General features: G+C 42.2%; 1 protein-coding gene across 3 annotated transcripts; it reads left to right on the forward strand.

Moving 5' to 3' along the window:
• The first annotated feature begins 816 nt into the window (after positions 1-816).
• gatad2ab (GATA zinc finger domain containing 2Ab) lies at positions 817-26,564 on the forward strand. 3 transcript variants are annotated; one of them, XM_075485098.1, is made up of 11 exons: positions 817-959; positions 17,281-17,589; positions 20,744-20,867; positions 21,027-21,158; positions 21,484-21,555; positions 21,736-21,852; positions 22,039-22,230; positions 22,377-22,626; positions 22,737-23,134; positions 23,242-23,464; positions 23,800-26,564. In XM_075485098.1, the coding sequence occupies exons 2-11, from the start codon at positions 17,294-17,296 to the stop codon at positions 23,931-23,933; spliced, it is 1,938 nt and encodes a 645-aa protein (XP_075341213.1). In that variant the 5' UTR covers positions 817-959; positions 17,281-17,293; the 3' UTR covers positions 23,934-26,564. The 3 variants fall into 3 exon arrangements, with proteins under 3 accessions (XP_075341213.1, XP_075341215.1, XP_075341216.1); XM_075485100.1 differs by lacking the exon at positions 817-959 and adding an exon at positions 1,143-1,191; XM_075485101.1 differs by lacking the exon at positions 817-959 and adding an exon at positions 7,983-8,033.
• Positions 26,565-27,242: the final 678 nt, after the last annotated feature.

Raw genomic sequence — 27,242 nt, forward strand, 5'->3', positions numbered from 1 at the left:
AAAACTTTTGAGCGCTCCTTTGAAAGCAAAAAGTGGCCTGTACCATTATCTGCCAAGCTTGAGTCCCTGTTGGTAGTGAACTGTCATTCAGGGGTGATAACTATCAAGTTAGTATAACTAGCACTGCAACAACAAAGAGAGGCTCTCTGTTATTGAGGAGAAAGAAGTTGCTTTGGTAGTTTTTTTCTGACTCTTATTTTTAACTCCAAATGTTGGCTGAATGGCCACACCCTGAGGACAATATGCACTTCAGAAATTAGCAGAGGCTCCCTATGCAGGGTAGCATCAGTCTGAAGTGGATAAAAACTGGAATCAAAGCAGAAAGTTTGGTATTCCTGTCTCCATCGATGTTAGAACATCAATATACTGTATACACTTGTATACCCTGCGGTCTTGATAAGATTTTGAGACGACAGGCCTAGATCCATCATGATGTGTATATCTGCTCAGACTAAGCTTAGAACTTGACACCATTCTTCCTTTGTTGGTGGCAAAAATAGAAATGGACAATGTCCTACTTTGATTGTGATATAAATTGTATTTGATAGCCTACCGAGAAAAAGGAATAAAGGTGTTGTCTTTAAAGAAACTGGTAGTAGTAAGGACAGTACAGTAAAATAAAAACAGTACAATATATAGTAAACACGCGCACACACACACACACATATACACATTTCCACACACGTGCACGCATACATACACGCATATACATATAAGCGTGTGTATGTGTGAGTGTGAATGTGAGAACACGTACATGTTGTCTGCACATAATATTTCCGAGGTGTGTATGAACGCAGCATGACGCCGCCTGTGGTGGCTCATTACATTATCTGGCAACCGGAGTGGCAGCGGACAGAGGAGAGGGGATCCCCGGGATTTTTACGCCAAAGCCAGCTAAATACTGACATTAAAACTGCTGAAAATCGCGGGGGAACTCGATCAAGCTCCTCCTAGACTCCGTAAGTTCGTGTATCAGTATTTGACTATCTCGGAATCTAATCCGATATCTTCATTTTCAATTAAAATATGACGACGACGGAAGTTTCTCTGTGTCGGTGTTAGCTCAGCTAACGCAAGTTAAGCTAGCTAGCATAGCTTGATCTCAGCTAACGTGCAAGGTAACAATTTGTGTGTCGCTCAGCTACACACATACACTTACCCTGGACGGACTGCCAAGAACAAGCCTCAAAAGTAGAGTAATATTGACAACTTTTCGGGCAAAACTTACTTTGGGGTGTATTATTAGTAGTATATAATGGATGTTAATATGTTTATTTACTCATTACAAAACTAAATAAGTCTGCAAGAAGACTGTCATTTCATGTGTGTAATTAACGCTCGATTGTTGGCGAATACATCTAGCGTCTTTCTGCATACGAGTGACCAGCGAGTTAGCGTTAGCAGGCTAACTTAGCTTGCCCCTCAGCTAGCCTTGCAATACTCGCTACTGCCTGAGACGGAGTCTGTTTCATTGTCTGTCGTGTATCGCTATTTGTATGCGTTTAAACACCCAAGCTAAATATCATTATTTATTTTATCATACTTCAAGGGAGATGGGTTGCAGGTTTCAGCCAGTAATCTCTGTAACCGCTCATAATCTTTGTGAGCTGGTAGCTCGCTTTACTTAGCCACTGGATTTGAAGCCGGACAGATGGACAGGTTGTTGTTGGCAAGCCAAGTTAACGTTAGCATGCGATAGCTTGTTGTTGTTGATGGGTTAGTTGAAAATAGGTGGCTGTTTTTTGGGCAAAGTTGCGTCACTTAAGTTTATATGAACTTAATAACTACTGTTGTCACCGGAAATGTCTAATCCTCGCGTTCCTTTTAACCGTGGAGGGGTATAGTTGTGGCTTTATGAACCATTGATCTCAGAACTTTGTCAGATTAGCTCAACCGTGAAAAGCCTTTTTATGGAGGCGTAATGGTGGACGATTGTGCCTCAGTCCGGGTGTGTGTGTGTCTGTCTGTCCACGACAGCTTCGGTGCGATCGCCCACGCCAGAGACATCTAAACGCCTACTTTTTGCATGTTACAGAAAAGCAACGTTTCTCCAATTGAGATCAAATTCACATCTTACTTTTTGTTACGATATGTCTTACGGTCTATTCTTAAGGGCATGCCTTACAACCACTGCTTCGTTCATTGCCCATTGAGGTCAGACATTTGGAGGCATTCCTTTGTTTTTTTTTCATCTGTTCCTCTCAGTGATCAGTGGCTTCCTAATGATTAATAATTGCTGGGTTTTTTTTTAGAGGTTATCAGCATCTTAGGATCATTTTAAGCAGTCATCCTACTTGCATCAGGTGTTGAACCATAGATCATGTTTGAGTGAACAAGTCAGGTGTGCCTTGTGATCTAAACAGCAGTGTTTATCCCTTTCTCTTCTAAGCAAGTGCCCTCTATTTAGATCAAGCAGACAGTTGGCACCCTTGGCTGGTGATGGGGGACATGTGTCGCTTTGCATTTTATGATTTGTCCTAGTGTTGCCTGAGGATGTGCGCCTCTTATGAAAAACACCCCAGAGAGTGATGTAACTAGACAGGCATGGCTCCTCTTTTATTTTGCAGCATTAAAACTGAAACATAAAGATCTTTGTGCGTCTTTCAAACGATCTATGTTTCATTTTTATTTTTGCTGTTACCTGTTTACCTGCTCGTCGTTGGTGTTAAATATGTGGTTATGCTAGATTTGGAATTTGTGGGTCTGGGATTTAATCTAACCTTAACCTTACTGTAACATTTTTTTTCCCCAGTAGTGCTGAGTTATGACTTGAGCTGCTTTATTTTAACGCTGAGCAGATGGCATAAAGTTGCAGTCTTAGATCGCAAGTTTTTGCATTTGGTTCAAAGTTGTGTTCCGTTTAAATGTATAATTGTAGAGTTGAATGTACGTCCCCCGTTTTATTTGGTAATATTTACAGTGAATTTATGACTTACGCGGGGATATTAAAGTGGAAATCACATCTGTTGTAACTACCTCAACTAAACACAATGAGACATTGAATAAACATAGTTCTCCTATCATCCTTTCCTATGGAAGCAAAAGTCCCCCCTTTCAGTAGAGTTAGTTTCATATATTGTATACTTAAATGAATGAGGAGGAAACCCAATAAATCTCACAAATCTCCCTGCTCGCCAATGTTAAACATGAATGACAGATAAAGGAGCCCTCATTGTACAGGTTTTAAGGACTATTCCACAATGTGGCATCAAAAGATTGTATTAAAGGTTTGTAGCTTTGTTTGTTACATTGTTTTTTTAAATTTTTTTATCAGAGGTGATGCAAAAGAGAATGATGTTGCAGCAAGAGATAATGGGTCTTATGTTCTGTGGGAGGCATTACTCTGTGTTCTGAATTTATTAAATTTTCAGGATAATGTTTTGCCCGTTGTGGTAACGTTAAGTTTTTCTCTAGGTTTTTATGTACTCAATCATTTGGTTGCGAGATCTTGTTATGGGGTTTCATCCAAGCGGATTTCTAGAGAATTTTTGTGATCTTAATGTTTTTATGTTCTTTTGGAAACTGCCTCTCTGGCACATTACACCAGCTGTTGCTCCAGATGCCAGAGGACAGGAGTAGACATCGGCCATGAGTAGCCACCCGGAGGCCTTGGCTAACTCTTGGATTTGGGATTCTGAGGAGTGAAATACTCCAATGTTTAACTGATGGAATCTTTTCTTGTTTACCCTGTAGGACTTGATCAGTCATGTGTTAGCTAAAGCAATGTGATCAACTTGACCTTATCAGACACTGGATATGTAACAGCGATGGAAAAATGAGCTATTTCAAACAAAGGCTTTTTTAGGTCTCATTTCCATTATTGTTAGTCTCAACTTCATTTCGATATATGAAAAAACTTAGTTTCACCATCACCACCTCCTATGCCTTCTCTTTTGACTTTTGGTGAGCATAAATTACACCAAAAGATGGCAGAAAAAATACCTTTTTCTTTCTTTCTTTTCACAAAAACCATGGAATAGGGCTGCCAGGATTGCGCTGTTTTATTGAGAGGTGTAACAGAGGATTCCTTTGAAAAGCAGAAGATATGAGGCCCATCGCTACCCGTACATGGTCATCCTTTAGTGGGACTCTTTGTGCTTCAGACTTGTGCTGTGAGTGATTATATAATCATGTATGACCTACTAGGACACCAGGGTGTCGAGTCAGACATGAAGCCAGTATGTTCAGTTCCACTCGGATTGACTGAAGTGAGTGCACAAGTTTCAGTACTTGTAGAGATGAGTTTAAATTGTGACTGTAGCAAACCTTTTCTTCAAGTATTACTGCAGGCAAACAAACATGCTCTACTACTGCCCCCTCGTTCAAACTGGGCATGCGTTTGATGGTCCTTCAATAAATGGACAGTCACAAATTAGTTGTGGAAAAAATGGTTTCCGTTAACATTAGTTACCATAGTAAAAAATAAATGTAATAGGTTAATGCTGATTCTTGTTTTGTAATTGTTTCATTTGACTTTTTCATATGTGTAGTTTGTGAGAGTGTGACAAAGAAAGGCAGAAAACTATAGACGTAGAGAGAGAGGCAAACCTACAGTCGTGATTTATTAATGTGACAAACACATCAGACAAAAGCAAATAACACTCCTTCAGCTGCCACAGGTAGTTTTTTTAGCTATATTAAAAGTCTATTCCCATTCCTCCGTGATATTTCAAGGAAGAACAGTCAAATCCTCGGAAGCTATCTCATATTAAATGAGAGCATCAAGTTCTGACTCTCTTTTTAACTCTCATTTTCACAAAAACAGCCATAGTAATGTGCCTTCTGCCTGAGCTTTCACAGCTCTCTGTGCTCGCCAAACAGCTGCCTCTGTCTGAGAGGTCACTTATGTGACTGCATAAGTTTAATTTTGGGGATAGGGCACGGGCTATATTAGTTCTTGCACCCAAGCATCTTCTGACAAGGTATAAATGGGACTCTCCAATATGAATGGATATTAAGCTTCTGTTTGGTTCTGCTTGTACTGGTTCACAAGCAACAACTGGCATGACTGGTAATGCCTGAAATGGCAGATGTTCACGAGACTAATTGCACCTTTTCATTTACACATTGAACACTGAGTGCGGGATTGGCCTCGGAGACTTTGTCCAAGATGGGACATGCTGTCCAGGATGATTCCATGCCACACTATTTTATTAGTGCTTTGTCATACGTGATGGTTTTCATGACTGTCACAAAAAGTGGAGTTAAGATCTATAATTTAGGAATTGTTCACTCTCTCAGCATGGCTTCTGTGTGTGTGTGTGTATGTGTGAGTTCGTCACTGCCTGGAACTTCCTGCCTTCGGAAGTTACTTTTATTTCGCTCTCTGTTTATTCGTAAATCCTCTTGTTTTTAAATTCTGTCGACTTATTGAAAAGAAAAATATAAATATACTCCCCTCAAAAAAAATAAAAAAAATCTGCAGAGGGACACACCAAAGGTATGCAACAGTGGTGACAGGATAACTCACAATCAGCCATTGTTGCTCACACTGTTCTGTGTCATAAAGGTGGAAATGCAGACTCGGTTGATGCAAAGTTACAACTTTGACTCGCTCTTCCTCTTTGCTGCCTCCTTTGGTCCAAGCAATAAAAGCTAGTTAGCAGTTAGGCTACGCATCAGACTGGTTTCATTCTGGTATCACACCGAGGTTCGGCTGATTTGACAGAGGATGGAACTTTCTGCTTTTCGGCTAATGGGGCAGTTTGCTGTCATATCAGCGGGAGTAAGATTCCCAGTGTCAGATGTGTGTTCGGTTGGCATGTGATGTTCATGTGCTTAAATCTTCTCCAACAGCTGACATCAAAATGCTGAAGATTCAAAATAGGGATAGCATATTAGCTTTTAATTGTTACCACACTTCACTCAACAGCTTTCATGTCTTGTCCACAGAGTGCAACACCCAGCCAGAGTGCGCACATTGACAGGAAGTGCCTGTTGACAATAGCAAACAATCTCCCCGATGACTGATGCAAGGCCTGTTATTGGAAGGGTACGAAGTAACATTTGGTAACACAGGCAACGATAAAACTTGCACTTCCAATAATGTTCCTTTAACCAGGAAAAAGCCACATAATGAAGTAAAGAAGGCAAGTGGGACAGAAGAGACAAGTGAAACCGAAAGCACAACAACAAAAGAGAGAAATTTGCAAGCCAGAATGAAATCTTTGCAACTTGTCTGTGATACGCTTAACAGAGGAGCAACATGACGTTGACTTGTTCAGAATGTGATGCTGCCGGTTCTGGTAAAACAGTGTTTGCAACAGAAACAAAGAACACCCTTTAAAGATGAACGTGGTTCCTCCTCCCACAATGTTGTGGCGTCGAGAGAGAGAAAAAGCAGAACTGTCGGAAAGATCCGTACAGCACGTCACGTCGCAGAGAGAGGAAATGTCTTTTCATAAATGTAAATAAAAAAAACACCTAATTTCTCCAAAAGCAAACCAAGCTACTGCTGGATTGGTCTTGTTTTACTCTAACCCAGAGGTTTGTTTCTGGTTTGTTTTCAATCGTCTGTCTATAATAAGAATAACAATTAGGCTTATTTGTGTCACACTTCAGCAGTTAGTGGCAGACCCAAGAAGAAAAGGAGTGAATTAACTTACTAAAATGCTTAAAAGGAAAAAGATGTATAAAATTGGTTGATTGCTTTGTAGAAGTCGAATTTCTACGTCATTTTATAATATCAGATGGGGAAGAATTTTATCGAGGATATCTGCATATTTCTTTTGCTCCATCACAAAATAGAAACGGTGCCACCAAATGTGGCACAAACGAGAGCTAACGTGGACTTTAGTCTGAAGCCCTGTTGCAGTGTAGATGCCTAAAAGAGAATACTTTTAGTAAAGGACTGTCATAAAAGTCATGTGCATGTGGGCTCGGCTATGAAAATGAATATGAAGCACGATGATGCAGAGTTTGGCAAGTGGTAGCCCAGGTTATGTACACGTTTAGGCACTCATTTGAATCCTATGCCGCACATTAAGAACCGATGTCAACATCATCTGCTGTTTTCGTCCCACCTCTATATTCCTCCCACCTGCACAGAAGAATGTTGAAAGTAGAAGTAAACAAGAATTTGACCAAATGCTTGGGTCTTGACATCACTGCTGCGTGAGGTTCACAGACAGTACGACGAACATGCACTGCTACGACTACGTGTAATGTCGGATGTGGTCGTGGAAAGAAGTCTTTGTAATCCATCTTCCAATAGTGTTAAGCCAACAATCTCATTTTGTGCAGGTTCAACCAAAACGTACTGGTCACATCTACTGAATACATTATCTCCACTCTGTGTTTGTTTATATGCAAGTTAGTTAGTTTCTGTAACAGTTGCCAGCATATGATTGCCTCTCTTTAAAATCTAACTTTTATCGGACATGTTGGCCCGTGGGTTCTTGACGTGCCACACAAGTTACTTTAAAATATGAAGGCCGAAGACTCCGACTGTGGATGTTTCTCTCTGTCATATCAGTACAAGGCTTAAAGTTGTGGCTCATGTGATCTTGTGCAGTTTCTCCTCTCCGTGCATTTTGGAAAGTATTTAGTCGCCGATACACTGCACTCTTTTGCTCAATCGGAGAGTTTCTGCAATTTGAATAAGATATCAGCCTGATGTGCGTCTTGTTGCTTTGTAATTAATAAGTAGCTTGTGTCTTATTAAATTTGTCTTTCAGTTTTCTTGTCTGAAAGTGCTGTCTGAATGTGATTACCTAAATTTTGTTTTCATGTCTCTGCTGAACAATGTTTGATTTGTTGTGGTCTAATGACTAGATTAACCCTAGCTGATAAAGATCTTTGAAAATGATGATTTGCTGCAGCTGCAAGTTGGTAACTGACCCAAGCAAGTGTTGGGCTTCGGTTGCCGATGTTGTGCACGGTTGTTAAATGTCTTTTTAAACGGCTTTCTTTTTCGCTCTCTAAGGTTCCCCCCCCCCTCCCTCTTCTCTGGTCACTTCCTGCTACCATCCATTTCAGAGAAATGTAATCTGATAGCAGTCTGCGTGTGTCCTGGCCCTCCAGTCTGTACGAGGGTATGTGCTTCTGGTTTTACAGGGTTACGGGACAACCATTTGGAAGCAATTTGGCTGAAATTGGAGATTATCCCTGCCTTGGACTTTTGAAAACATTTAGCTATTTTCTTTTATTTTTTTATTAGAGCTTGTAAACAGTTATGGTTGAGAATGTATTCAGTGATTTTCTTTTTTGTGTGTGTGTGTGTGTGTGTCTGTGTTTATAGGCTCATGAACTTTACTTTGGATGTTAAGGTGTTTCAGAGTTTTCTAATTGTTTTTTTTATATTATTTGGAAGTCAGTAGATGTTTTGTTCTAATAATGGCTTGAAACAGACACGCGTAACACTACAGACGATTTTTATACATTCAAATAAAAAAAAATATGTGCAACGGTACCAGAATCCAGATTGGATGTGACTTTAACAGTAAATGCCCCCCCTTTTTAGTTCTTTATGTGATGAGACTCCATTAACAAGTGACAGTGTGTCTGTAATACAACCAACAAAACTCACGTGGTTGAATGTGGCTAAATTTTTATGTGATCATGTACATGTTTCCACTTCCTGGACTTTGTGCATTGTCGTCGTCGTGTTGCTTAGGGAGAATCCAGGTGGAGACATGCGCACACATAGATACACTCTGTGTAGCTCTGGCTCTCATTTGCGCACACACACCCAAACACACACACACACACACACACACGGTCTGGCAGATTCAGGGTTAAAGGCTTCCATTTTGTTAGGTAACACCCTAATGGTCTGATCTGTCAGTGGCGTTAAAATGGCAGGGGCTTAACCCTTGGCGTTCGGGACACAACCAGTAGGGGCACACACACACACTCGCGCACACACACAGACTTCTGGGCTGGCCGAGCCTACAGCAGAACAACCGAGGAGGGAGTGTGTCTGTGTGTGAGGCAGGGAGGGGTAAGACGGAGAGTGAGCAAGTGAGAGAGAGAAGACAAGGAAGAGTATTTTTCACTTGGGTACAGTTAGATTATGGCTCGGCTAACCACATGCGCTCTGCACACTTCTCCCTCCCCCAACCATGGCACCTCCTTAGCTGGGTCCCTGCCCCCACTCCTAGCCTGGTGCACAGATCAGCATAGGATATTTATTTTTTTTTTTTTATCGATGATCTCTGAAGGCAACAAATGTACTCTTTAATTGCCTGAAAATGATGTTAAATGTTGGAATTGATACAAAAGCAGCTGCGCACATAATCCTTTATGGTGGTGAGTTGGACGCATTTGCGTCAAATTTAAGGTAATCACATGGCCAAATATTGGAAGTAAGACAATTGGCAGTTTGAGGAATTGAATCAATATACCAATGGCCATTGTCTCTCAGTTACCCAAAGATGAGTTGCCGTTTTATTGTCTGTTAGTGAGCAATGAAAATCCATACTTGTATTGCCTTCGTCGGACAGTAAATTTGTTCTTTTCCCCCTGTATTGAGCCCTAAGGACTCAGTAGAGAGTCCTGTTTTTCTTTTTTCTTTTTTTAAATGGCTGTTAATGTGTTGGCTGGCTGGCTGTGTCCAGTCCCAGAGGGGAGATGATTACAGTGCTTGAGATGAGAGGCGAGCATGCTACCTGAGGGGGATGAGCCTTCGCCATTGATCCGGTCTCTGTGAGCCGCTGGACACAATGGGAGAGCGACCGAGAGTAAAAACCTGTAGTGTCAGTCCAGGTCCCAGATTGCTTTCCATTTGCTTTCAAGCGAGTGCATCTTATCCTGCTGCCCCGCGCACTTGGGTAGTAGATATTTTATGTAGACTACACAACCCTATCAGAGAAATGCAGATGCTTTGATTTGAGCAAGGCTGTTTTTAAGAGGCGAGCAGCTTGCTACAAGCCTTTTCATATTTATGTTTTTTAGGTCACTTTTACTGGGCAGATCTTTTGTTTTTTTTTTCATTCACAGCCCGTGTGTTCTTTATTTCTCGCTACAATCTGCTCTGCCTTGAAGCCTCATTTTTCTGGGGGGAAACGAAAGAGCCATGCATCTACTTCTATCTACTTGTCTCTCCTGAGACAAACGGGCACGGATAGCTAATCAGAGGCTGGTCCTCCACTCCCCTCGTTTTCTCTTTTCATTTTCCTTCCTGTGTTCGGTAGTTGGGTTGTTTGTTGTAAGAAGAAATTAATCTTCATTCGAAAGACTTGCCTGCAGTTAGAGACGTGTAGCATTAGGAGTTTATTGATGGTGGTATCAGTACCAGAGTTCGTTATTGGTATTGATACTTATCTGTACTCTTATCAGTACCTCTACCTTAATTTAAAGGGATTCAAATTCATAATTATGCCTGCCAGCTCTCAATGTGCTCACGTCTGATTGTTAATTATTGTTCATAAGGAGGGAGAGAGAATTAAAATTTAATACATTTATCATTTATTTAGTGCGTGAGATCTACCAGTAGCTGACATCCAGAGAGACTCGTATGTTGGGAGCAGTGGGTTGGGTTGGTGATGTGTGCAGGTAGTTTCAACAACTGTGTTCATGCAAAGTACTGTTATCCCCCTAAATGGCTTGTGAATCAGTGTAAATACAATGTTTGCACTAAAATACCTTTAAATGCCTAATTCCGACACAACACGCGCACAAACTGTTTCATTTATCGCTTGAGGTTCAGGCTCATGACCTTTCAGCGTCAACTCAAATTTCAGTGCCAAACTGCGCCTTTTTGAGACTTTTGAGACTGTCTGCATCCACTGACACTATATCGCTTGGTCTTTAGGAAAGCTGCAAAAGGTCAGCTTGCTCAAGCATCCACGAAACACACGACGTTGAAAACGTCTCCTAAACCAAAAAGCTATGCCAGGCTCGGAGAACCAGTGGTTGGGTTACTTGTTCCGCGCAGCGCACCAACTTCCTCTTTAAAATGCCGGCGGTGGATGATGTGCATGCTCTTGTTCTCATGGGAACACTCTGCCCCGGACAGTTTGACCATACAAAGAAAAATTGGGAGCTATGACGTGATTTTGGCCACGGCTGTTGAAAGAAGTCTATGAGAGAGATTTTGAGACTACTGGATAACTTGAGTTCCTTCTGCATGAAACATTTGTATACCTCTTTGGGTGATTAAGGTGCCAATACATTGTTTTAGCACTGCAGATAAGCCGGAAAACAGAAGAACATGCTACGGGGCCTTTAAAATTAAACTCAGACGTCCAAATTTACTTTACTTTTACAGCCAAACTTTTTTTTTTTTTTTTTTTTTTTTTTATTTTTTTTTTTTTTTATTTATATCAACAAAGCCCTTGAAATTCAGTAAATATCTGCTCTTTTTTCTGTGTAGATCAGATTTCAGCATCCTCTAAGGGCTATTTAATAGATTTACTTCCTTCCACATGCTGCGATGTCATGAACAGTGTTGCCAAAAAAAAATCACAAGAAGTCGCTATTGGCTCTCTGAAAAGTCGCTAGAAGTCGCTAGATTGCGTCATGACGTCATAAGTGACGTAACCACGCCCATATTATATATTTTCGCTCCTACCCGTGCCGAAATCAGCCAGCCTGAAGCTGATTTCAGCTCTAAACTCTGTAAACTTTAGCAACATTTGAAACTTTCCAGGCCAGAAAGTAGTCGTTTAGATCCCCAACGTGTTAAAAACCTGCCAAAATACCGGCTATTTACAATTTTGTTCCGACGAATTCGGCGCTACTAAAGCTAGCCGCAGTGAGCAACGCACTTCCGGTTATTTTGACAAAATAAAATACCCGTTGCCTTTTATCATAGGGAAAGCCATTACGATAAAAAGGTGCTTTTGTTTTGAAAACAGGAAGTGAACCTACCCTCGTTGTAGCTAGCTTGAAACTGCCGTTTTGACAGGAAATGACGGTATGCCGGGTTGCCGCCGTCCTGCAGTGCTTCTGTCTCGGCTTGTATGGTGTCGCGGGGCAGTTAAATTGTCGCTAGATTCAGCCAGATTGAGCCCGAAAGTCGCTAGATTATTTTTTTTGTCGCCAGAGATGGCCAAAAGTCGCTAAATCTAGCGACAAAGTCGCTAAATTGGCAACACTGGTCATGAACGCATCTATCCCACTGTAGTTTTTGCTTTTTACTCTTTAGTGTTTCGTGTTTTAAAGTTTGCAATCAAGTTGGCAAATTGGTTGTAGTCCACAGATTTTGTGCCACACTAAGACCAACATATACCATACGTGTCTTACCTTTCACAGTGGTATCTCGGCTACAAGTTTTGTGAGCTGTAACTCTCAAAGATTGGGTCTTTGCTCGTTTTGTACAAGATCGCCTGTTGAGTTCTCATCTTATGTCTGTCAGAAATTTAGGCCTCAAGACTGTCCCAAGAGGCACCGAGCTCTATAACTCACTCGCTACATGGTGCATTCAGACTCGGCATTCTCTACTTTTTGGTGTTTCAGACTAAAACACATGAGGATATATTGCCCTTGGATATATACCCTTTGATAAAATATTTTAGTCATAGTCTTTAGCAATGGTTACTAAATGCAACTAAATGGTTGCAGTCTGTATGCATTCATGAAATGTTTAGCATAGGGCGTCAGTGTTTTAGACACTTTGATTTGACTTCAAAGGCTGTCCATATACAGTGGCCCTCATTTATCAAACTTGCGTAAGACGAAAAACATGCGTAGGTCGTGCGTACGTTCTTTTCTGCGCAAAGGTTGGCATTTATCAAATCCATCGTGAGCGCAGGAAAGATGAAATCGCCACGACAGGTCTGAAGCCGTGTACGCACTTTTCCATTTTGACTTGCGGTGACTGCAATAGCATACATAAACAGCAGCGTCACTAGTGCGTGCCTCATGAGTCGCAACAAATCCCTAGGTTAAAATTACAGACTTATCACTTCAAAGAAGGCCCATGTTTTATTTGACTTCAACATAAATATAAACATAAACGCAAATTAAATAAATTAAACAAGTACAACTCCGTAATTGGAAGAGTGATGGCTCATTATTCAACCGCGCACCCTCACACCGAACGCATACGCGCACGCGTGCCACTGTGGAGAGGTTAGGGCTCCTAAAGGGCAGGTGGATCTGTCTCTCGGCTGCGGGGGGAACCCTTCTATATACGCCCGAAAAGGTATGCAATATTATTATTGCATGCGGGGTTCTCCATACATTGCCCAAAAAAAATGGAGTGCCATTTCCAGATGTACATCCAGAGGACCCCATACCCAGAGATCCCTACCACCAGCCTGCACAGCCAAGAGCGCTCAGGAGGAGAGAGGAACTTATTCAGCGATTCTGACTTTTGGTAAGCATTCTGTTATTCAAGGAAAAAAGACGTAGCTCCGATCAGGCCAGCCACCCTCTCCTCCAAGGCACTCAAATCCAAACCTGGATCGGAGCTTCCCCCCCCTGTTTGTGACATGCTGCGTCGGAGAGCTGCGACCTTCTTTGGTGGCAAATTTCATATGGGACCACTTCTTCCTGATCTTATTGGAGAAAAAGTAAAACATTGTTCAATTTTAGATTTCATTTAATCTGGAGTTTATTACATTTTATTGACCATCACAGTAGGGGAAAATACATAACTCGTCCGGTCTGCGATTTACATCACCAACGCTGTTGACAGCCGTCCCAGCTGTCAACAGTGTTGACAGCGTTTCTTTGCCGCCTTTCGTCTATCCATGTCGCAAATTCTAGAGGTGCGGCCTCTCAACCCCCTTTTGTAGAAGGCGTGATTAGAATAATTACGATGGATTTCAGCCGCCGGATTTATCAACAGCCGCTCGGTCTTACGATGGGATTGGTGTGGTACGCATGTTCTGTAAATCTCACTTGAGCCTCTGCGTACGACGAGTTCTCCGCTCATATCAACGATGCTTTCTACGACGGCTTGATAAATGAGGGCCAGTATGTTTGTAATTTCGAGGCTGGAATACAGTGAAAAGGAGTTCTGGTCAGCAAAAAGTTAACAGTTCAACAAAATTTTAGCCAACAATGAGAATCTTAATCGGACAATTTTTGGTTGGTCTGTTAACTCTGGGGAAGTGAGTCGTTGGTACTTTTCCATTAGCTTATTGCGTAAACTTATATTTTCAATCATTGTTATTGAATTAGAAGCAACAGAATACCTTCAATTTCCCGTCTCTCACTCACATTCCAGCTGTTGTCAGCTGTTGTCTGGTTCCTTGTTTATTAAATTAGCTGCATCGGTCCATACAATCATTTATGTGATGAGTCTTCCTCTCCGTGCTTAAGACGGTCGGCCCGACACAGAAATGAAATGATTATTTGGATAACTTTGTTTCAAGTGCTGCTAAATTCTTTTTGGTATGTACTTTTTTTGAAAAAGGGAAAAAATATCCTAAAAGGATCGGAAAATCTAGTTGGCTGCAGGTGTGATCTTGCGAGCATTTTTCTGTACGTGATCATGGATTAAATTTGTAAGAGGGGAGGGTCTAACCTGTGTGTGAGGGGTGGGGCTGAATCAAAGCGCTGTACGTGGCCGACATTTGTGTGGGGGTGGGGGACAGGAAAAGTGCAATAAATGATCGACTATTTGCGTTGAATCGAGAAGGATGAACAAGGAAAGTTTTTGTTGGGGGCAGCCCTGTCAAATTCATCCTTGAACAGAACTGCTATTCACTCTCCTGGGATCTTATCAACTTGCTGATGGGTTAATGCAGCCTCATGTTTTTTTTTTTATGCCCATTGGAGTTGGTTCTATATTGTAGCTGGATGAGAGGGCGTTGAAACTACCGGAACATGTACGACTTGATAGATCTTGATTGCATTTCATTGCAACACATATCTGGTGATCTGATACTAGTTTTGAATTTGACTAATTCAACCTGGACAGAAAGTGTGTTGTCACCGAGGCTCATGGACCTGTAATACCCCTGCTTAGACCTCCCCGTCTTAAGCAGTGTCAACACTGTGCAACACTGCCTAATCTTTGGACTGTTTGATGTCTTACTGAATCAACCAGTGATAGTCCTTCACTGTGGGTTTAGTTGGATGAAGTGTGATGCAACGATGATATTGGGTGCATGTATAAATATAACCCCTTGCTTAGAGCAGTATATACTGGATTCATAATGGTATCTATCTCCTGAGTGACAAAGATAGCCATGTGTCTTCAAGCCTGAAACTATCAGCCTCTGCAACAGCCGCTGGTAACATTGAGATCTGACTGTACAGTTATTACTCATTTTGTAACTGACATGGTTCACCACCACACCGTTGCAGCAAGAGCACTGTGCAGCCATTATTACAATCCTGCTTGGTTAAGTTTGGCTTCTGAAGCACTGTGTGCAGAATGCACACCCACATCCAAGCTGTCATCTGGTAGATAGATGGTCTTTGTGTCCAGGGATGGTATAACAGGGCACATCTGCCCTTGCCGTGTACGAGAGCAGGGTACATTTTAGCCTCTACAAGCTGTTTGCTGCATTAAAGTTGCTTGATTTTGGATGTTGTTTGGTTTAAGTATTACAAACATCTAAAGGCATCGTTCATGAAGGCCATGAAGTGTTTCTGTGCGTCTTGTATTTCCAGTTCCCTCCTCACCTTAACAATCTTTAAATACTATGGTGTTCAGCAGACTTGTATGCTGTGCTACCAGGGCAAATCCTAGCAGACAGTGACCAATTGTAAGTAATACTGACCATTAGACCTGGATAATTTGGTATATGCTTTTTTCCTCGACCAAATAACTGTTACACGTTGGTCTTTAGAATGTATTTGACCCCTCGTAAGTTATGTCCGTCTTCGTTTGGGGAAAAAAAATCTAAAGCAGAATTAACAAACCTGAATCTGAAACCTACATCAGTCTGTTATATACAGAAATGTGTTGAAAACGTTCAAATCGGATTAATTTCCCCCTCATTGTATAGGAGCCTTGTTTAACTTTGAGTGAGTCGCTGAATTGAAAAGAATGAAACTTTGTGGTCTTATTGAATAGTAGACAGAATGTTTTTTGTTTTTTGTTTTTTTTTAAAAAACACTTTCAGTGTAGTTGGTTTCAGCAAACATCTTTAAAGGTAATCATGAATGACAGGCTATCGTATTGTGTGCCGACTCTCGACAGCCTGAACTAAGTCATGTCAGTGTGTTGAGTCTAATAGCTTTGTTTTGGAATGTCTGAAGACGACATAGTTTTTTCTTCCTGCCTTATTCCATATGTGGATAATGTCTGCAACTGCCCTTCTTTCCCTTTAATGTTACTTTGTTTCTCCAAGGATGAGGTGTTCGCCTTCGCTCCATCTTAGACCAGTTAGAACTGTTTTTTCAGGGAAGTAATTTACCTGTCATAAATTCTTAAAGATATGTTCATGAGCTGTGATGAAACACTTATCTTGAATGTTTGCAAATACAATATATTTCATATCAGATATTAATTCCAGTGAGCATGTGAGCGTCGGTTCCTTTGTGACTACATGACCTATACGGGTGGTTTGGTGTGAATGTGTTTTTTCTGCTGTGTAAAAGGTTTTTCCCAAAGATCTAAATGGGTCTCTCATCCTCTGCTGTTACTTTACTAAGTGAGACGGGTTGGGCCAGCTTTTGGGGGACAGGTTGTAGGACAGGAAATGCCAATATGCCTCTGCCATGTCTACGGACACAGTTGGAGCCGCAGCAGTTTGACTGTTGAGTATACGGGCGCAACCCAAAATTTGGGCTTGCAAGGTCAGCCACGTCTCTGAAGAAAAACTGTTCAAGCTTTTGCTTTTATTTTTGCTGGAGGCACTTCTATAAATACGTCTAAAACTATGTTTTACATCATTTCAACTCAGGATTGAGTTGTGTAATTAGTTTTTATCTAATCTGATGAAAATCAATGAAATGAAATGGGATTAAAAGAATTTAAATCAAAAGGCTCTCAATCAGTCCCACCGAAAGCATGTGATGATATTAAGAATCAGGTTAGCTGATTGGGTTTAGTTTCTTTCGACACTCTGGGCCTCTGTGGTCAGCTGCCACTTTTAAGCTCAGACCTGGCACTGCTGTGATATAGTTTTACCGATATGATTTCAGGTCCTCCTTGTACCTCAGTCAGTGTACCTTGACCCAACGTTTACCTTATAATGCATATAGGTATTTACTTCTTTCTTGCTGGAGCTGTACTTGATTGCTTTGTGTCTACCTCAGATAAGTTAAATCAGACGGGATTGTTACTGGTAAAGAAACAGTGCGCCACCGTAACCTGTACTACGCTGCCTGCTCTGGAAGTTTTCACTGTCAAACTCGTTATTTTCTTGTTTTTCTGCGCTTTGTAAATGCATTTTTGGATTATGTAGTAACTGCTTGCTTTGCTACCATCTCCAGGGTGAGAGCAGCCATGTCTGAGGAGGCAGTGCGTCAAACACGAAGCCAGAAGCGGGCTCTGGAGAAGGACCACGTATCTCCCACTGGGTCCCCAGAGGACATGGACAGTAAACGGGTGAAGCTGGAGAGGGGTGATGCAGCCGAGACCCCGTTAGCCCTGGTGGGAGCTGAAGCCGAGGGCGTCAAGTTGAAGAGCGAGCAGGCTGTCAAGGTAGCAGCCAGCATCCTAAAGGCCGGGGAAGTGAAGGCTACCATCAAAGTGGAGGTGCAAACTGGAGATGAACCTGTTGACATGAGCACATCCAAAAGGTGAGATGAGGAAATCAACCACATAGTTTGATTTAGTCTCAGGCGGTTCTTGTGTATTGAAGTGCTGTAGAAGCAATGTCAGTGTTTATGTCTGAGTTTAAAGCTTATTGTCCATGAAGAATATACCATAATATTTAGTCTGCATGATAGTGTTACGAATTTTAATCTATGATCAACACTGAAAGGAATGCAACAAGCACTTTATCATGGGACATTCCCAGTCTACTCCTGGGCCTTGTTTTTTTAAGTCTGCCAACTTTGTCTATAATAAACGTGTAAATGTTCCAAGATTTTCAAAATGCACAATTATAACCTGCTCTCAAACTAAAAGTACTTTGCTCATGTCTTTCTGTGTTAACGTGCTTGGCTGAGGTTGACTTAGGAATCGCAGAAAAGACAACTGAGGCACATTAAAGATCATGTTAAAGATAATTTGTAAGCGACAGTGTAATTTCTTGTACTGCACGCCTTGGATTTCATGCATACACAGCGGGTTGCTTTGCGTTGTGCAGCGTCTAGTGGAGTTTCAGGTTTTTTCTCTAAATATGCACCAGCAAGTGGTCTGACAGGAGTCATACAGGAAGTCGCTGTGTGGTTGTCGGCAGCCTGCCCCCATTCTGAAAACTTTGAGGCTCCTGAGGCCCGGGCTCCATTTTCTCCCACAGCAGCACCTGAACTCTGCCTCACACTTCACACAAAATGAAGGCTATGTGTCACAAACTGGTTCCAACTGGCCGTTGCCATGGTTTCCACGTTGGAAGGAGCAGTTGGAGGAAGGAGGGGCCAGGAGGGGTGGTGGGTGTGTCACATGACCACGCAGAAATGCCTGATGTCATGTGACGTGTGTTTGGTAGAGCAATAAATACACACGCTGACGTGATAGCAGTTAAAGTGGAACAGAGGGGTGATTCAGCTGCAAGTGTGTAGGCTTTGTCTGCGGTACATCATAATTACACATAAGTGTCACCTTTGGCCCCGGCTGAGCCCTCGGCTTGAGTTTTTGTGCTGTCTCACTGCAAGGTGATTATTTTATTGTTTATATAAAGGAGAAACTCTGTGAACACCAACTCTGTAAAACCGTGAATGAAACAGAACGCAAGCCAAGTTTTACCCATGCCAGACATCAATACACTAACTGAATTGACTTAGTAGATGCCAATAATGGTTACAAATACAGAATGTGTGTTTTGAGATGACACAAGTACTCCTTTCTCTTTTTAAGTAGTTTGCAGGCTATTTGATGCTTTGTATACATTGCAGCAATATGTCAATTTGAGCAAATCTCCTTTAGGTCAGTTCCGCTGTCTGTTTATAGCCAAGCTATTTCATTACCTTAAAGAGCCCTGGGTAGCTGAAATTGGCACTTGACGGTATTGCATTGCACTGGATCCCACTGCACCTCATGATGACTGATTCAGCAATCCTATAGTGGGGTCAGTGTGAAGCCATGATGGGGGGAAGGCGAGCCAGGCACAAACACTGGACCTTACATAACCCAGCTAGTGTGTGTTGTGATGCTTGTGTAAGCTGTTCTCACCAGTTTGTAGCAACCACCCCAAGCTTATGTGTGTTACATTGGCAGCAGCACCATGTCACTAAAGGTGCTGCGTTGCCATTAGGCTTTTGTGAAAGAGACTGAGGGTCTTAAAATCTGAATAATGCAACTTGCAGTCTCTCTCTCTCTCTCTCTCTCTCTCTCTCTCTGTCGATCTTGTTTTATTACATTGTATGTGCAGAATGTAAACAGAAGGCGGAGAAATCTGCTGCCCCCCCGCCACTCAGGCTTCAACTTTTGCTTGAGGAGAATAATCTTTCTCAGAACAACAATATTAGGTCAGCGCTGGGTTCTTATATCTGTATTTAATTAAAGGGATCAGGGAAATTCTTTACAGGAAGAAGCAGTTCAATGCATTTACAGGGTGTAACTTTGTTTATGGCAGCAGATGAGAAAGTTGATATTGATATGATATTCTTACATACGTTCATCAAAGATGTTGTGATATGATTGACCTCGCTGAACCGAGCTTGGTGCCTGTAGAGGAAAGCTGGTGAGACAGCTGTTGAGGGGAGAAAAAAAGAGGATGGCAGAGAAACGACTCTGGAGACAGGGGTGCGCGGAGGGAAGGGAAAAAAAGAAGAACCGAGTCAGTGAGTTGGAGAATAAAAGATGAACAAGTAAGGATGGGGGAGGGGTGTGTGAAGTGGTGACTGAGTGAGAGTGAGTGTACACAATAGGTTGGCTCCTGGCCATCTATTCCCCTCCCCCTCACTGTCACCCTCTCCAGTGTCTCCAGCGGACCTCTGCTCCGCTCCGCTTGTGACTCTGATGTCAGCAGCTGGGAGGGAGGGGAGAGCCGAGGCCCAGGCTGTGCCGATCCGGCAAGGCCCTAGGCCTCACCACAGAGGTAGGGGAGGGATGAGGCCCTGTCTGGGTGGTCAACTTGGTCTGAGCTTGAAGTCCTGGCACCTCTCGGTCGACATAAACTCAACAATTATGTAACTCGACTGCAGAAGTGCACGCGTAACTCGCCACTGGGACACAAACCTCTACCTCTCTCCTACTGTCATATCGCAGCCCCTAGCGTAGCTCGTCCTATCCAATATTTTCTCACCACCCAGACTTCTAAGACCTTACAGGGTCCCTACTGTTGTTCCAGCAGATATAGTAGAGTCTTCCTCCACTTTTTTGTCCAACTGATTGATGCGTATGTTGCTTGCCACTCGTCAGCTTTGTTCTCGTTAGTCGACTGGAAAAGCTTTCAAATGGTTTATCAAATCAGCCTTCAGCCTTTTCTTGAATTAAAAAGAACAACATTGCAGTTGATTTTGCTGATGCTTTCACTTAATTTGCAGGTGATTTTGTTGTTTGAAGGGGGAGAGCAGGCGATGCTACCATTCACTAGAGATAATGGCTTGTTGTTCTCTTCCCTTGCCGCCATTACTCTGTTATTGATCTCTTGATTCTCACCTTCTTGTGTGTCCCGGCACACGTTCTCGCCAAAGCCAGGGTGATATAATCGCATACCACCATCTACTGGGTGAACAACAAAACTACAATTTAATTGTGATTGCGCTATTGTAGACCACCGTACTAAATAAATCATAGAATAGATTTGTTGAATGTTTTTTTTTTTTTTTTGTAATGTTCCCTCAGTGACATCAAGAAAGAACGACAGCCTCCATCACCAGATGATGTCATTGTGTTATCAGACAACGAGCCATCCAGTCCTCTCATGAATGGCCACTGCTTCACCAAGACTGACACAGATAAGCTGATGGTAGGAAAACAACATTTCGGAACATTTAAAACAAAAAGCCTTGCTCTCCTTCTTGACTCCAGCTAAAAAGCCCAAATAAAAACCTGCAACTTGTACTGCTACTGTAATTTACTGTAAAGTTGTTTTAATTTCCTTTTCTTTTTTTTTTTTTTAATGCAGAAGAGTTCACCAGAGGAAAGAGAGCGTATCATAAAACAGCTGAAGGAGGAGCTGAGACTCCAAGAGGCCAAACTGGTGCTCCTCAAAAAACTACGACAGAGCCAGATCCAGAAGGAGAGCACTGTACAGAAGGTAAAGACGAGAGAACGTGTTTATTCCTTATGTTAAGAGTAACCAATGACCATCAGTGACCATCTCACAGAATTTCCCGGTTACACGTTATCAAAGCATACACAGTTAAAACTATTATCCCTTGCAGTGACCCTTAAAAGAGGAAAAATACTGGACAAGTGCTAAAATATTGTGTGTATGTGTATGATGCCGTTGCAAGTCGATATGTGACTTTCTACCTGAGCTGCAGCCTTGGTGTGAATACCAGAGTTTTAGATCATATATGCTCTTTTCTTTTTTTGTGTCTCAGTCGTAATTAATGTGCAAACTGTTTCCTTAATGCCAGGCGACTGGTTCTGTGGCTACTCCTCCCCCTCTTGTGAGAGGTAGCATGACATCCAGCAAAGGACCCCTTCAGGTAGTTACCATCTTTCCTTACCTCATCTTATATACATTCATATAAAACGTACTGTTACTGTATATTGTGAAATGCCTGCATAATCGAGGTGGATTCTATCAAGCTCACTGCATTTTTTGCTAAAATGTTGAACAAAATGTAAAGTGTCATTTAAATAAGGCGGCCGTATTCTGTGTACAGGTGACAGGTCGTAGCTCAGGCACGGTTATCCCCCCTCCTTTGGTGCGTGGTGGGCAACACGTCACGTCCAAACACAACTCTCATATTGTCATGCCACCCTTGGTCAGAGGAGCGCAGGTTGGTGCCCGGGTGGGAAATGGAACTGACTAATGACTGCTGTAATACTGTCATACCTACTGTGTACAGTGCTTTTTGTTGAATGATCATTTTCTCTGTTTTTTTTTTCTCCATCTTTCCGTGCCCCTCGATGGGTTTTCCTCTGTAATGGCTGTATCTGTGTGTGTGCGCATTTGCACCGATCAGCCTATCTCAGTGACTCCTCAGCAGATAGCCAGTCTGCGTCATCAGCACAGTGGCTCAGGCCCGCCTCCACTCTTGCTGGCTCCCAGGGCTTCTGTGCCCAATGTCCAGGTCCAGGGCCAGAGGATCATTCAGCAGGGGCTCATTCGGGTGGCTAATGTAGCCAACAACAATGTCATGGTCAACATCCCTCAGGTGAGGACATAGTGGACAAGCCATCATTCCCCACTCGTGCATAGAACCTTCCATGTTGGTTGCAAAGATTACCTGAAAGTTTTCTCTGAAGATTAAGTCCTCTTGTTGCTTCTAACATGGTTTAAATTCTGTTTGTGTGCATTTAGGCTTCACCAACTAGCCTAAAAGGCTCTTCAGCATCACCCAACTCCAGTATCAATGATTCTCCAGCCTGCAGACAGGCAGCTGCTAAACTGGCACTGCGTAAACAGCTGGAGAAGACACTGCTGGAGATTCCTCCACCCAAACCTCCCGCTCCTGAGTTCAACTTCTTGCCTTCTGCAGCTAATAATGAGTTCATCTACTTGTTGGGTTTGGAGGAGGTGGTGCAAAAACTTTTGGAGATGCATGGCAGGGGTGGGTAAATGTTTTCACTTCTGCAGCTCGTTCAGAGATGTTGCAGTATAGCTAATTACTGACTGTAAAAGTATGAATACACTTTAACACGTCTGCTACCCACCACATAGGTAATCTGAGCCCAGGTGCTGCAATTACCAGCTCCATTCCCAAAGAGCCATACACCTGTGCCCAGTGTAAGACGGACTTTACATCCCGCTGGAGAAAGGAAAAGGCTGGGACCATCCTCTGTGACCAATGCATGTCGTCCAATCAGAAGAAAGCCCTGAAGGCTGAGCACACCAATCGTCTGAAGGCAGCCTTCGTGAAGGCCCTGCAACAGGAGCAGGAGATAGAGCAGCGTATTCTCCAGCAGGCAGCCTCCTCTTCCTCCTCAGCTTTGACTGGCTCTAAAAGCATGTCGTCCTCTCCCTCAATGTCCAAGAGTGAGATGCTGGTGTCCCAGCAGTACAAGCAGGTCCGTGCTGCCATGCAGCACAGACCAATGTCTGCACACCACATTAAGCAGGTTAGCACGGAAATGCATTGCACATCGAAACACATTTTCATATAATGGCCTCAGCGTTTTCTGATTAGTAATTTCCATCTGCATCATCATCTTGTTTCTCTGTATAGAGCCAGCTGTCACACAGCATCCAGTCTGTGGGTTCCCGCGGTATGGCCCACTCTTTTACCTCCTCTCAGCTGCAGAATGCGGTGGCTGCATCTGCGCTGGGCAGTAGGGCAGATAAACATGCTGCAGCTCGCTCACTGCAGCACGGGGCAAAGGTCAGTGCTGGCAGCAGCAGTAACCAGGCCAACATGGTGGCCTGGAGGAAGCAGAGCGGTGGAAACACAGGTAGATAAAGACTGGATTTGACAGAGAATGCTCTTCCCATTTTCTCACTTTCTGACTTTCTGCTCCTTCTGAGGTCGATTCCCAGTTTAGCTGTCCAACCCCAGACTTGACCTTTTTATGTGAATTTCTTTTTCTTGTTTTTATGCTTAGACATAAAATCCATAAAGGAGAACCCATGATGGGGATTGATTGATTTATTTTTAATCCCTAACTCCTTTTGATATTTAACTTGACTAGAGACAGATTATCTATCCGTCTGTTTGGCTCTTCACCAAATCTATTTGATTTGAACTGCATTGGTATCATATATATGTAATATATTTGTCTCCTGACAGGTGTGACTATGGCCTATGTGAACCCCGGCTTGGCTGCTCATAAGACCACCTCTGCTGTTGAGCGTCAGCGGGAATATCTGCTGGACATGATTCCTTCCCGTTCTATCTCCCAAGCTGCAAACACATGGAAATAATGCAATCTTACTCCCAACTGACACCATAATTATTAGCCCTCTTAATACAATAACAGCCATTCTCATTATCATTCTAATCTTTTCTATGGACTCTGCGTCTGGCCTAAACGGCTGCTGGGGAGAGTAAGCATTTTTTTTCTCGTTGGATAGAGGTGTTCTTCCACATCTTCTTATGCTACCTTCTTCCTTATTTGAAACCTTTCCAAGTTGGAGTTGTGCTGTAACAGCTTCAGGGATACAAGAGAATATGTCAAATAGATTCTGGGTACCTTTTGTGAGGGTTGGAGTTGACATGGGCATGTACAATTTCACCTCTCCAGCAAGGATGCCTGTCCTTCTCCGTTTCTTGCCCAGTTTCACCCAGAGGAAGTTGCCAGAAAATTCCCTTTGCTCCCCTGCCTCTGGATTAGGCAGAAAGAAGTAATAGTCACTATTGTATACAATAAGATTTCCGCCTTACGTCCTGCCCTCTCCAGTGTGAGCCAATCAGACTTTGGGCCCACATGGTGGGCCCTAACCGAACTAACTGAGGACCTCATCACAGGGATTGTCGAGCTTTGAGGACCATCCATTAAATAAGGACTGCTTCAGCTTCGCAAAGATTAATAAAAGAGAAAAAAATAAAAGGACTGTTGAAAAAGAAAAAGGAAAAAAAAGATCTTTATCTGCACACAGACTGCCTCTTCTCTCCAAGCTACAGCGTGCATACTGGAGAAGTCGATGTGTGTTGGATTCATTTTGTATGGCTGAATGTTAGGATTTTGTCTTTTCTTCTCTAAGTCATAGACTGTGTTTGGAATATTGTGCTCCCTGACACTTTGGAAGTGGCCTCTTGTCGAGGTCTTAATTCACAGGCTAATGTTACTGTTGAGGTGGTTTTACATCTGCTGGGTTCCATGTTGTGGCCTGCTTTTAAATACTTTGTTATTGCTAAGATGAAGAGGAAGAATAAAGATTAAGATTTCACTGACTCATGTAAAAAAAAACAACAACAAAAAAAACAGGGAGCATATGTTTGGAGGACTATTCTTAACAAATATTGTAAAATAAACCTTCCAAAGAACCAGTGGAGCCCAAATGGAATCCCTTCTGCTAGAAGGTTTCTAGTTTATTTGAACCCTCTCTGGATATGAACATGAATTCATGCTAAGCGGAGTGGGTGTAAGGAATGTCAGAGTTTTTGACATTGTTTTTTTTTTTTTTTTTTTTTTGCTTTTAGTCATAGGTTGTGGTGCATTATTTTTCTTCTATAGGCAAACATTCTGAATTTATTTATAGGGATAGTAAAGACATGCTTATGCCCTACGTTTGAATGGATGTCCACTTAAAATGTGTTTTCCGTCAGGTGGCTCCCACACAGCCTGCAGTTGGTCAGAGAGAAGCTGGACAGCTTTCAGAATGTAGTTTTACAAACAAAACTTTAAAAAAAGACAAAATGAACCAAACAACAACAACAATAACAACAACAAAAAAAGGAAAGGAACAATAACCCTTTCGCAACAAAATGACATGAACTTCATAGTCTTTACCATTAAGAAGGTGTGTGTGGGATTTCTGTCGGGTCATTGAATTTGAGCTAACTGCCTTTCACATGAGCTATCGATCGTGCATTTTTATCAGGTTGCAGTAGCACAGGAGAAGCTACAGAAGTTCAAAGTGTCCCACAGTAAACCGCTAAATTCATTGCTCATGGATATGAGTTATTTAACAATCATGTGTTATTTTCCTCTCACTTCCAGTCACCGGGTGGTAGTCCGGTTGCATCAAGTGTGCTTTCCATTTATTCGGCCTCTTGGAAAATCTCACTTATTTAAAGACATTGAAATATCAATCGGTTGAGTTTTAGTTAATAAAGCTTGTGGTGTTTTTCAAACCATAGGTTTAAAGAATAATGATGATAATCCACACATTGATAATTGGTTGACCCCCCCCCCCCATTCTGTTGTATCTCTCCATTATCTGATTCACATTCAAACATCAGTGTCATCTCTGATTGTAAACCCAGTGTCTTGCTGCCCTTTTGCCTCACTCCTCGATGTGACCTAACGCAGTGTCATATGGATTTGTGTCCTGTATCCAGACTATATTCTTATACTCTCAGATTTTTAACGGATGCCATACTAAAAGATGGTACACTGCATTATTTTAATAGGCATCAGTGGAAATGTGTCCCTCTGTTTTGGGGGTATTTTCACTGCAAGGCCGTCTTTCGTGTAGGATGCTGCAGTACGACGATTGCTGATGGACACGCGCAAAGTAAAAAATTTCAATTGAAAATTTCATATCTGCGTCAGCGTAGCATCAGAAATATTCCAGGTCGTCTGTACATTCCCGTCTGGCAAAAAGAAAAAGTAGTCTGCATCGTATTGAGGCAAAAATGAGCAAGAAAACGAACGAGCCCATCTTTCTGTGCCCTGCTTGATGTAACTCTGTGCTGTCCTGACGACTGCCTGCTGCCGCCGCTTGGCAAGAATATCACCATTCCGTTTGTTTGGGGTCGACGCGTCGCTAAATGCAGTGCAGCACGAATGGAAAACAATGTATGAGAAATGTTTGTTTTTTTTGGGATTTTTTTTTTCTTTTTTTTTTTCCTGCTCTATCAAATAATAATAAAACTAATTTTAACCCCTCTTTTGTGGTTGGTTTGCCTCATTTATTTGGGGTGTTGAAGCACAGTGGAGCTGCAGCGTGACATTTTTTTTTTGGGGAAAAACGTGTATTGGATTATGTATTGGGAGATTTGGGTTCCCCTCTTTCTCTGGCAGGGTCATTGACAAAATAGCACATTTCACTACGATGCAAACTGCAGAAAGACCTGCTCCGTGTGACGTCGTGCCAAATGAGTCTGAGTAGGGTGGGGAATTGCAGTGTCCAGTCCTTTCACCGTATAAATTGACATTTAAATAGTGTTTCAATGTATTTAATTGAACGCATGTGTTAATGCAATAAATTAAATTACCATCTTGCTATCGTAGGGATTGACACGGTGAAGCCTGTAGTATTCCATTTATTTCCAGATACAGATGCAACGGATTTTATTAGTCACACTATTTTGAGCAGCAGTAAGGGTGGGTTGCAGTGGTTTGGTGTAGTCGCTAGATGGCAGCAGAGTGCTTTGATATAGCTGACGGGCTTTCTGGCATAAGACTTGCCTAAATGTGGATAAAACAGGAAGTGTGGCTTTGTGTCTAGTTCTGATTTTTGACTAGTAGGATGTAACACCACTTTCATAAAAACAAATCTCTGAGTGAGCCCTGCAAATGTACAGGTTTTTGTATGAGTTTTTTTAATTCTTTTAAAGATCCAATA

Source organism: Odontesthes bonariensis, chromosome 15 (assembly GCF_027942865.1).
Source record: "Odontesthes bonariensis isolate fOdoBon6 chromosome 15, fOdoBon6.hap1, whole genome shotgun sequence".
Taxonomy (NCBI): domain Eukaryota; kingdom Metazoa; phylum Chordata; class Actinopteri; order Atheriniformes; family Atherinopsidae; genus Odontesthes; species Odontesthes bonariensis.

What these genes read in the sequence shown, in the direction of transcription:
- gatad2ab (XM_075485098.1), top strand. Translation starts at nt 17,294, where the DNA reads ATGTCTGAGGAGGCAGTGCGTCAAACACGAAGCCAGAAGCGGGCTCTG. An exon ending in CCAGCAAAGGACCCCTTCAG is followed by an intron (nt 21,556 to 21,735) that starts GTAGTTACCATC and finishes TTCTGTGTACAG; the next exon opens with GTGACAGGTCGTAGCTCAGG. An exon ending in GCAGAGCGGTGGAAACACAG is followed by an intron (nt 23,465 to 23,799) that starts GTAGATAAAGAC and finishes GTCTCCTGACAG; the next exon opens with GTGTGACTATGGCCTATGTG.